The sequence below is a fragment of the Triturus cristatus genome, chromosome 10 (genome assembly GCF_964204655.1).
Source record: "Triturus cristatus chromosome 10, aTriCri1.1, whole genome shotgun sequence".
NCBI classification, from domain to species: domain Eukaryota; kingdom Metazoa; phylum Chordata; class Amphibia; order Caudata; family Salamandridae; genus Triturus; species Triturus cristatus.
Window position 1 is genome coordinate 834,101,321 of NC_140593.1, and position 12,571 is coordinate 834,113,891.

Below are 12,571 nucleotides of genomic sequence, written 5' to 3' on the forward strand. Positions count from 1 at the left end.
GAACTCCACATGAACCAGAAGATGAGGAAGACGCTGATGAAGGATCAACCGACTACAGTTTTGGTGCACAACTTATAGTGCTTGCGTCTAAAATCACCATTTATACTTCATCTCTGGGGACTGATGCACTGAATGGCTGATATGATTTCCTACAAGTACACTAAAGTCTAAGGACCACATGTATAAAGCCTTTTTGAGGTCGCAAACAGGCCTATTCTAGATTTGCGAATGCAAAAAAACGCTTTTCACATGTATTAAACCAAAATTGTGATTCGGTAACCTATTACCGAATCGCAATTTGGGTTCGCGATTCGGTATTAGGAAGGAGCGTGTTTAGGGCGTCCCTTCCTAATACCGAATCGCATCACTATGTATGAATGTTTTGCAACCGAAATACCTACTTCAAGTGGTAACACACTCACAAATGGGAAGGGGTACCCAAAGGACCCCTTCCCCTTTGGGAATGTTTGTTAAAGCATTTTTACGTGCAGGCAGTGGTCCCATGGACCACTGCCTGCTCTTGAAAAATGAAAGGAAAACATTAAATTTTTCTTTTTGTAAAGAATCCCGTTTTCCTTTAAGGAAAACAGGCAGCTTTACAAAAAAAAAATTGCTTTATTTAAAAGCATTCTTGAACAAAAGGAGGGACTAGGAAGGCTTTTTAACGGGGTCCAGCGTACAGTGCCCAAATACTGAATACAAAGGAAGGTACACAGTTCCCCAAAGGAAATGGAGCAACGTGAGAAGGAGGAAACAAAAGGGGGGGGGGGATCCTCCCTAACGGAACTAGAGTCCTCACACACCCAGCAAGCTAGGTGTCATGCTTCATCATATGGACTCGCTCCTCGTCGGGTCGGCGGTGCAATACCCGACGGGCACCCATAGAGGGGCTCTTTAGCGGAGATCTTCTGTTCCTGCCGTATGGTGCCGTGGGTGTGAGTGCCCTAGGGGGAAGTGTAGATGTAAAAAAGTGATTCTAAAAAAGGTTGGATAATGCACAGAGGGAATTTTAATGGAGTGGTTATCCACCTTATTAAAATAAAAAAAAGAGGCTGCTCGCTGGCCCAATGATCCAGGGGAGCAATGCTCTACTCTACAATTGTGGTCAACATGTTTCACGCAGTGTGTTCAAAAGATACTGTGCATTTCGTCAGGACCTAAAAAACTATCTACACGTTGAGGATTGGTGGAGAAGTTCCTACCTACCCTTAACCTTAAATGCGAGCATGGTGTCCCGTCAAGTGGTAACCTAACTAGGTGATGACGCTGGCTTCCACGATACTCTCAGCATAAAACACCTCAGAGTGTGGTGTCCTGTCCATAGTAGGACGAGCGCAATCAATCTACCCGTGTGCCAGGCTGAGCAATCACAGACATGGTGGTCTGCTAACCTCACTCAGCAGGCCATTCTCCTTGTGATTTTTGAGATTTCTGAGGTAGGTCATTTGTGACCCACTGGAAATCGCAGAAAGTGTTCAAAACACTTTCATACAAGCTTTTTGAGATTACCTAATTGCAAAACACAAGGATCCACAATTAGGGTATCGCAAAACTGTGTCTTCATACATCCGCCCTAAATCAAAATGGTTTGTCCTTGCATGCATAGTGGTGTACCTGCTTGCCTATTTTTTAACCATACCTTAGCATAACATTCATACATCTCAGGAATGGCACTGCTGGAAGGAAAAACAAGAATCTCTCTTTTGTGATGGAGGAGGCACACAAAACAAACTTTTCAACACTTACTGGTGCGCGATGGCAGCTGCTCCTTCTCATCTTACTCTGCTTGGGAGATGGCACAAAGCCGCTTGGTGTAATATCACTGACCACAGATTCTTTTCCTGAAAAAAAGGATAGAGAAAACATTAAGTTTGTATCAACCTTTCCATTTCCAACATGCAGTGTCTTTGATTCCTTAACAAAACGTTTGATTCCATCATGACAGTGTAAGGCATTTGCCAGTAGTAGGGGATACGTCTAATAGCACATTAGTGGGCTGAGGACAAGCAGACTCAGCCACATAGTGTAACACTGGGTGGCTTTGCCATTCCCATGGCTCCTAAACCCCGATCACCACACAGCTCATCTGTCCTTGTTTAAGTCTGATCATTCTACATACCAAAAACACAAAACGTTAAAGAATGTTTTACTAACATTGTTTTATCAGGCCTTTAAAATGTGTTTGACAGCATAAATAGATTTGGTCTACAAAAATTCAATGAAGTTTAGGAATACTCAAGTCCAATGTAGCGAATGAGGCAATTTAATTAAACAGATTCTGGTAAGCCGACTCAATTTTCAATAAACATTAGGCTTGTAATGTAATCAAGCCAATAACCCCAAACTATCTTGTGAATGCATCACATCTTTCTAATTTGCCACTAATGTGGATTTTGGTGTCAAAACCCTTGCTGGACTTGCTAATACTATTTAATAATTTTTAAGGCTACAACCAGAAAAAATGGAGTTGATGATTCATATTACAATAAAATATTGATAGTTTTAAATCCGGATTATCTTTTTTTTTCTAAGTTTACCCACAGACTGTAGTAGCCTGTTCAACTACCCAGAAAAACCACCTGAGATAAACATGGGGTGAAATGCCCAACTTGCAAAAAGAATCCATAAAGAAACCATGTTTTCGCAGGCACTTGTTTTAGGAAATTCTAGTTACGCCGAAACAAGAAGGTCTAATCTGTCATTTTGGAGATGAAACCAATCTAATGGCAGAGAGCAGAGAACACGGTTCTTGTAAAGGCCTTGTTTAGCACAATGATTCAGTCCTGCAGAACACAAGCGGATCGCTGTGAGAAGCATCTCTTGACTGTATATAGCTTTTCTATCTCTCGCACAGCAAATTATGTTCCTAGTTATTGTGACTAAAAATTGGGGGGGGGGAACATTGCAAGCCACAGACAAAAACATTCTGTGCATATCTGGGAAGGTGTGAACAGCAGAGGTTTTATTTCTGAGCCTTATCTAGTCTGCTTAAAAAGAACCGAGTGAAGCCTCTTCAGATACCCAGATTGTGGACTAAAAACAGCTTCTTTCCTCCCTTTTATATATGAAAGGCTCAAGTTCATATGAAATACCTAACATATGCAATCAACCTTCTCTAACCACGGCATTAAACTATATTATACTGTAGGTATGATATATGAAAAGCTTGACTTTAATAATTATTCATTTGGTTTTATGCTTTTCATAAATTATATTCTACCTGATTGTTAAATAGTTGATTATAAATTACATATATTGATGTTTTGTCCAATAGTTATGGGTCACAGCATACAAATAAACTTGACTGACCCGCTCACCATAAAAGATACCTGAAGCCCCATCATGGGGAGGGCATGAAAACTGTGGTTCTGAAGGACGTGATGTTCAAGGATAATATGATCGGATATGGAGGATTTTTGGGAGAAGTACAGGCATCAGTAGAGTGTCTTGACTGCAAAGTTACTAGAAGAGGAATATGCTGGACTGCGACAATGTTTACACAAAAATAATAGAAGGTAGCCCAGCTACCCTGGGGAATCACCTTCTATAGGTGGAACATCAAGTTTCAAAATGCTGTGCAGACTTAGTGGGGATGAGGTAGGAGCAAAATGCAAATGTAAGCAAGTGAACTGGATGGTCATGAATACCCAAGCAGGCAGCATAATGAACTGGACAAATTATGGGCAACACCAGTTGTGCTTGACAAGAGACAGTGCGGGTCTGCCACTGCTAATATTAAATATGATGGAAAGGGTTAGTTAAAGGGAAGTGAGACTGTTGAGGATTTATGAAAAGACCCTGAAAGCACAATAAGTTAGGGTGAGTCTTAGACAGAGGGGAGGTTTAGAGACGCCAGGGTAGCAGATATAGCTGAGAAGCATAGAGATGCTAGTGCTGCCATTTGGTGAGGTCAAAATCATGTCAGCACTTAAAAGCATAAGCAATATTTCACAGATGATTAAACGTTTAGTTGATCATTCTTAATTATTGTTGATGCCGAAATTATTTGAAAGTTGGCAATTGTGTTATAGAAGAAATAAACAGGAATGAACAGAAGTGTGATTAAATACAAGTTTAACTATTTGACTTACTACACAGCAAGTGGACTATGCATTAACACAATCTGTCTTAGGTCATTATTATTCAGGATAAAACTGTTTAGAAAGCTGTACTGAGATAACAGTTTAAAGTAGGTGTAATGCATTATATTATAAAGGAACATTCTTTACAAAATGACACTCCTGTGAAATTAAACAGGAACATTTATATGCCAACAATGCACATTTAAATTATAAACTATCGAGTAAATTCCCCCAGACACAAAGATGTATAATATCAAGAGATTGGAAAATAAAGTAGCCTGATGGATATTTTTCTCAGGGAACAGAATCCTGTTTGAATTCAACCTATTTTAATTTTTGGATTGAAGGGGAAGCTTTGAAATTTGTTTTATTAGCACAAAATGCAATTAATCTATAGATTGCAGCTGTGAAATTCAATAGTGGTGGATTTCTACCTGTGATTAACTATTCATCGGCATAGTATTCAAACGGATAATATCTCAATGTGTTATATTGACACTTAAGTTGTTATTCATGGTGTGAGCCTCTAAATCAGACGCCTCCAACCCATCTCATCTGGCCTGCATTCACTGACTTGCAGAGTACAAAATCCTAAATAGCATCACCCTTCTTACACCTCTATGTTTAATGTCTTCCTACTCTTGACAAATTTTATAGGCTTCAGTTTTGTACACAAGCTGTTGAATCAAAGGTCATCCTGAAAATCAACAGCTAGCATTTCATAAGTGGCCAAAATATGCCTACATGCTTTACTATAATTGACTCCTAGATGCAGGCATTTTTTTCAATTTAAGTAACAAAACCACAGTCTTAATATGTGGCTGTCATAAACATCTTTGGTCTCACAATTTCTTAGAACCTTTGCAACCTATGCAACCAGATTTTTTTTTAAAAAACAGTTCATTACAAAAGCCACTGTTGCATCTTGGTTGGACTAAAGAACATCAACACAACGTGATTTGTTCAGTAGTAGCTGTAAAATCCTCCAATTTTTAATGAAATCTTTATGTACAGAGAATAACATAACAGCTGAATATCCTACATATTACTATCGCCATGGTGGAGGAAAAAGAGCTTATTAATCCTACTTAAGCAGCATGTTGCAACAAATTGAAAAAATTGCCACTTAACTCTATATCAGGCACATAACATTGACTTGCCTTCGCCACCAACATTTCACCTTATGTCTGGCTCATCTGCAATGGCTACCGTTGGACAGAAGTATCAGGTATTTATTGATTTGCATTGTGCAAAAGTGATTTGAGTTCACTGGTCTATCCTTCCGTCATAGCACAACAGAACACTCATTTCAATCCATAATACAGACACATATTCGGAGTGCATGTTCAGACACATTGATGAAAATAACACATGAACTTGCAAATGTCTGTTTCGATTTCAGTATGCAAGCCTCAGGTTCTCCGTGCCAACATTACTGTATGGCTAGGACCAACATTGAGAACTATACATGTAGCTGAAGAGCTGGTACCCAAAAACAGAGTGTCTTAGTCGTTTCTCCGGTGGTCTTAATCAGTTAGCACTATGGCGCCTTTAAAGGCATACACGCTTGAGATATGATTAAGGATAATTCACCACAGAGCAGAATAAAAACATAATCAGCAAAGCAGAAGCTTGATGGCAGCAGTCCATGAAGAAAGAATAGTTACTTACCTGTAATCTTAGTTCTCCTCCAGGACTATGTTTATGATAGGCATTAGCACTAAATTGTCCCGCCCGGAGCACTGTTTAAAATAATATGTATGTATGTATGTATGTATGTATGTATGTATGTATGTATGTATGTATGTATGTATGTATATATATATATATATATTTTATATATATATATATATATATATATATATATATATATATATATATATATATATATATATATATATATATATATATATTTGCAAGCACTCTTACACTCCGCGATTCTGCCGCCAGCCACGGAAAAAGAGCACGGACCACAATTCTTATATATATATATATATTCACTGAAATTGTTTTAAAAAACAAATCATCCATTTAGACACTTATATACCCATTTATTCTTCCATCGACCTTGAGATATACATATATAAACATATTTAATTTTCAGAAAAACACACATTCACTGGATGATGTCATCAGTGATGTCATGAGTGATGTCACTGACCATGTCATGGGTGATGTAATATGTGACGTCATCAGCAGTGCATTGCAGGCGCGCGAGTTATAGTTAGCTGAACTAACTATAACGGGGGAATTTCAATGGTTTTGCACAAGTGAAAAGTCCAGCTAACTTTAACGCCCCTGAAACCTATGGTTTTTTCAGTGAATTTCTAAGGTTTTTTAAATGATAATTCCTAACTATAACGTGCCTGAAACCTATGGTTTTTTCAGTGAATTTCAAAGGTTTTTTAAAAGTTAATTTCTAACTATGCCTACAGAGATAGGACATGTGAAGAAAGAAGAAAATACGCACAGAAAGAAAAAAAAGAAATGCAGAAAGAAGCAACAGAAGTCCTCAAAGACGAAGAAAAATGCAGGAAGAAGGATAACGTGCAGAAAGAACAAACAGAAGAGTAGAAAGAAGCCTTGTTGCAAAATCATCCTGTACCCTCACCTTTTTCAGACAGATACTGGTGGTAACTGAGTCTGACTAACCAGTCCTAGAGCCAGTGCTATGTTAAAAGACACTTAGAATACAGTGAAAACACCTACATACACTAGGGAACACTATGCGTTGGGGTCCCCCTGTGATTAGCATGACCTCCGATGTAAGCCCCTAGTATATAATAGGGCAGGGGGATTAAAACTACCTCTTAAAACAGGCCACAGGGCGTGTTTGCACACGTCACCTCAGGCCCCGTCCCCTCCCTTCCCCACTGTGTAAACACGCCCTGTGGCCGTTTTAAGTTGGGAGATTAAGTCCCCTTCAATCCTGAGGGTCCCTAGGGGCAAAATAGCCCACTAGGTACGTCCAGTAAGCGCCATTGCAGAGAGGTGTAATAAGGGGCACGGCCTGCACCACCTCTATGCAACGCAGCGCAGTGGCGCTTACTGGAAGCACCTGGTGGGATAGTTTGCCACCAGGGTCCCTCAGGATTGAAAGGGAATTATTTCCCCAACTTAAAACGCACCACAGGGCGTGTTTGCACACGTCACCTCAGGCCCCGTCCCCTCCCTTCACCACTGTGTAAACGCGCCCTGTAGCCGTTCTAAGTTGAGAGATTAAGTCCCCTTGAATCCTAAGGGTCCCTAGGGTCAAACTAGCCCACTAGGTACCTCCAGTAAGCGCCACAGAGCTGCGTTGCAGAGAGGTGTAAAAAGGGGCGTGGCCTCAGAACACCTGTCTGCAATGCAGCTCCCTTGCGCATAAGAGATACCTGTTGGGCTAGTTGGCCCTCAGGGACCCTCAGTATTGAAGGGGAATTAATTCCCCAACTTACAACTCGCCAGGGGGCGCGATGCCGGTCTTTAATTTTTTTTTTAAAGAAGGGTGGCTGGGTGGCCCAACTTCTTTTTCTAATTTATTGGCCCTGGGTACCCCAAACACCGGGGCATGGCCTTTTTTTATTTTTTTTATTCTTTAGGAGGGGGACTGCGTTGCCCCCCTCCTCAGGCCACTTATGGCCCCGGGGACCCCATCCCCCGGGGACGGCCTTTGTTTTTTATTATTTAAAAAATATATATATTTATAGAAACACCTAGGACATGCTGAACAAACCGTACGTACCTATCACCATGACGATTTCCGTGATATTCATTAAAATGCGACTATGCATACAATGAATCCACGTGTAATGTATTTACACTGCTAGTGAAGCTCTGACGTGTCTGACGCCCTAACGTCCCTAAACCCGGCGCCCCTGCCGGTGGGTACACTCCAAGTAGACACCCTTGTCGTTTATTTATACAAACATGGGTAGCTATTGACGGGCACATTTAATACACACGCACACATAGCCATTCAAAGGGGATTTGACAAAAATTCAACCAAAACGATGCAAGCAACCCCCCTCACGGTTAATAAAACACACATCCACCGTCGGATGCGTAATACTTTTTATTTTGCTCTCTGGAAAGGAGACGAACCTCACTTGAGAGTCACAGCGTGCTCCTGGCTGAGCCCAATGCTGTGTTACACCCACCAGTGCCCGCCGAGTGCCACACACCTCTGTGTTGTGTTCCACCAGCTAGTGCGTATGCTATGACACTCTCTAGCCCATGTGCACTGTAAAACCACCCCGTGAATATGTCATGCCACACTTGCCTTTGCACAGGTTATATTGCCCCATCTAACGTGCCTTCTTCGATGCCTATGTTATAACGCACAGCGCTATGCCATACATATTACAATCTGGGATCCATATCTTTGTCACAGTGCATATGCAACGTTACACTCCCCAGCACATATTTTATATTACAACTTTAGAGACTAGTTAAGTTACACAACACTGCCCTGTGCATATTACACTCCAAGGCGAATATCGCATAGCACACGCTAGTGCCTGTGCTATCTCGCGCTCTCCAATGAATCTGTCATTGCGCACAATGTATTGCATATTCTATTTCACGCCCGGTTCATCTTATATCACACTTTTTGGTGCATAGTTTATACCATACACTATATCTAGTTTTCATTTTCAATCGTGCTCTCAGGACTATATTCTATTTAACACTGCGTTCACCTACCCTTTTCACGGGCCTTACATTTTGCGATGGGGGTGGAGGGCCAGGGGGTGTTTCTGCCAAGTGAGCCCGGAGATACAAACGTCCTCTTCTTCCTGAATAAAAGTGAGATTATGCTGCATACTTGTTCATATTTTAAGTAGTTCGCACAGACACACATTTTAAAAACAATAAAGTTCCTAATACCCACCTTCTCTGAACAGTTAGCTTGCTGCCCGATCCATCTCCTCCCTATCCTCTGTTGTCTGAATCCATGGACTAGCCTCCTCCCTCCTGCCATGCATGGTTTGATGTGCTGCCACTGCCCTCCATTTAGCATGATGTACCAGTCCACTCCTCCTGCCCTCCATTGCCAAATTATATGCCCCATCATTGACCTCCTGCTTAGCCTCTGTGTTTAGCTTGCTGCCCCTTTTCTCCGTCCCCCTGCCCTCCCATGTCTTTGTGCATGCCCCTGCCCCATCCTTTTTGCCCACCATGTTCCATGGACCTGACACTCCTATCTACTCTGAGTGTTCTGTTGAGATGCCACTCCCCTCCCACCTGCCTAGCATTGTCAGGTGACTGTAACCTGACATACCACCAGGGCTCCCACACTTCCACTCTGGTCCTGATGAAAGCCTGTTGAACACACATGAAGGCAGAAACATGTTGACCGCCATGGAGTGAATCCGGTCTGTTATTTTTTTGACCCTCACTCCTTTTTAATTTCTCCCAATTAGCAAAACTATTAAATTATATTTTTTTGACTTAATTGGGAATTTTAAATTCACTGTCACCTCACAAAATCCCGCTCCGCAGTAACCTGGCGTTGTAGCACACTGGGATGGCACTCGGCCAAACCCAGTGGAGCCCGATGATGAAGCATGTCACCAACCAGGTTGGTGAGTGAGGGCTTTCATACATAACTTGTATTACCTCCCTAGGTCTGTGTTCCTCCCTATAACGTATTGGGCAGGTTCCGACTCTGGAGACCCGTGCCTTTTGGATGGTAAGTGCCTTGTTGACACTACACTGACTTTGTTGGTATGTAACCTTTCCCTTGAGGGGACCAGTCGTGTTATTACCCTTCCTCTTCTGTTGTTGATTGACATTTTGGCAGCGCACAGCTGTGAGAGCTCTTTTGTTCTCCCTTATACGAAGGGGGCTTTCCTTGATTTATCTTTATCGTTTCCCGGAAGCTGACAATATGGCCACTCTCGGTCTCACTTTCTCTGACTCTGAGGTCGATGCCATTTTAGCACGTCCCTCCCTATTTGCAGATCCCACTATCTCACAGACGGTCACATATGCTAGTGAATGGGAACAACTTTCAGAACTAAAGAAAAACCGTATACGTACTATATTACATGGTACAATCTTAACTGAATACTTGAGGACTAATACAGCCCCTAGGGGCTTACTAGTTACTAATGCGCCCCGCATCTTCCTCGAGGATGCCACCTTTAGAAAAGAATGGGCCATGATTGCATGGCACTGCACTCGAGACTGGCTCGTCTTGATTATAAAAACAGCAGTACGACTATCAGAGGCAATCATGATTGAAATCACCCAAACAGAGACACAATTCAAGGCCACCTTAACGGGGTTCAAAAAACGGCTAGATGAACTCAATAAAGATATTAATGAATATAAGGAAAATCTGACCCAAAGCAAGGTGAACCAATTTCAAAAAGATCTGAAAAAGTTCGAATTTAACAAAACCTATCCTTACGCAGACCCCTCCTTTGTGGCATTGCGAAAAATCGAGACCTACACTTATGGCTCTGATGAGGACTCATCGAACAGTAGTGGCTCGAGCAATAACAGCTTCAGACAGGCGAGGAGAGGTAGACAAAGGGGTAGAACACGCCCCCCCTTCAATCAATCACCTTGGTTGAATTTCCCTCCCCAACAAGGTATCATAGGGACACATCCGATGCAGTTCCACTACCCATTCAACCCACAAATGGGCTGGAACCCCGCGTACACGGCCCCGATGTATCCACAAAACCATTTTACACAGCCTCCTTTTTTAGAGAGAGGCCAAAGAGGCAAAGGGCGGCGGAGAGGGCCCAACCAAAGGGTCCACTGGATACAAGACGACCCGGTGGGCAATCACACCAGGAGCAAACAACCACAGGATCAAACGATCGCAGGCCCGAGCACCTCAACAGCTTGATAGTCAACCTATCTGATAAGATACTAACTACCCATGAGACGGCAATACTGGAAAAGGGATTGGGTTTTGTTCCGTCAGCCCGTCCCGACAAATTCCGCCTCCATTGTGAACTCTCGGCTTTCTTTAGAAAATTGAAATTGAAAGCCTTCTTTGAGGAACACACCTCAGAGTTAGTAGATTCTGATGTAGGTGACACACCACTGCGACCTAAGTCAACGTTTACCCCTCCCCCACACACTATACCAGTGGAAATCGTAACCTTTGAACGTGCTGTTTTTACTGAGATTGAGAATATGGATATCCCCCCCATTTTCAAGAATCTCAGAGCCGATGAATTCAGAGCCATCAACTCTTTACGCCAGGATCCAAATCTCACCATCAAACCGGCTGACAAGGGTGGAGCAGTGGTCCTGATGAATACTGCTGATTACGATCATGAGTGCCGTAGACTCCTCAGTGATCGCAAGAATTACACACCTCTTCCTAGCGACCCCTCTAATGATCTTAAAAACCAGATCGAGAGGATAGTCGAGGAAGCACTCACAGAAGGCATCATCACCAGACCAGAAGCACGATTCCTCACCGAGAGCCAGGGCACTACCCCATATTTCTATACACTCCCCAAAATCCACAAGGGCAGACTCCCTCCCCCTGGGCGCCCAATTGTGTCAGGGATTGGCTCTCTCCTGGAACCATTATCATGGTTCTGCGACCATTTCCTCAAGCCTCTGGTCCAACAATCATCGACGTATCTCAAAGATACCAAGGACCTGCTCAAACTATTGAACAATATTCAATGTTCTGAGGACACGATCTTGGTCACATTGGATATTGAGAGCTTATACACCAGTATCCCCCAGGATGAGACCATCCGGGTCCTGGGGGAATCTCTCAATTCCCATCCTTGGGAGTACAGGACATCTAAGAACTTTATTATCCAATGTGCAACTCTGGGCTTGAAAAGGAACTTTTTTGAATACCAGGGACACCTGTATCTGCAATCCACGGGTACTTCCATGGGGAGTACCTTTGCTCCTAGTGTAGCGGGATTGTATGTGTACGATTTCGAACGGAAATTCATTCTCCCTGATTCCAATCCTCATCTATCCTCCATAGGCCTATGGAGACGCTATATAGATGACGTGCTTCTCATCTGGCACGGCGACATCAACGCCCTCAAAACCTTCTTTCAGTGGGTTAACACCTTGGATCCCAACTTAAGATTCACGTACACCTATGACCTTCATGAAGTCGTATTCCTTGATGTTCTGATCACTAAGAAACTTGGATCTCTTCACACGAAGACACACTATAAACCTACGTCCAGAAATAACCTTCTTGAGTTCACGAGCTTCCATCCTCGTGCATTGAGGGAGAATCTGCCTTACGGGCAATTCCTCCGCCTCCGGCGGAACTGCACCTCTTTGGTAGATTTTAAGGCTCAATCCAGTGACCTAACTTCTAAAATGACAGCCAGAGGGTATCCTTTCCCTCTTCTCTCCAAGAGTTATAAACGGGCCAGAAATCAACCTAGAGAAGTTCTTCTAGAGGACTCTGTCAAAGACGCCATGTCCATACCACTCACATGCGTCACTACTTACAGTACCTTGTCCAATGCCATGAAGAAAGTCGTCATGAAACACTGGCG

The 12,571-nt window shown here is 42.6% G+C and overlaps 1 protein-coding gene across 2 annotated transcripts in view; it reads right to left on the bottom strand.

The window, feature by feature from the left end:
* SLX4 (SLX4 structure-specific endonuclease subunit) overlaps window positions 1–12,571 on the bottom strand; it is a 432,160-nt gene that overhangs the window by 191,728 nt on the left and 227,861 nt on the right. For both annotated transcript variants that reach the window (XR_014969527.1, XM_085628449.1), the window contains exon 9: window positions 1,747–1,841. Coding sequence is in view for 1 of the 2 variants with exons in the window: in XM_085628449.1 (XP_085484575.1) it covers window positions 1,747–1,841 (95 nt within the window). In the remaining variant the exon portion in view is untranslated. The remainder of the gene's footprint in view (window positions 1–1,746; window positions 1,842–12,571) is intronic.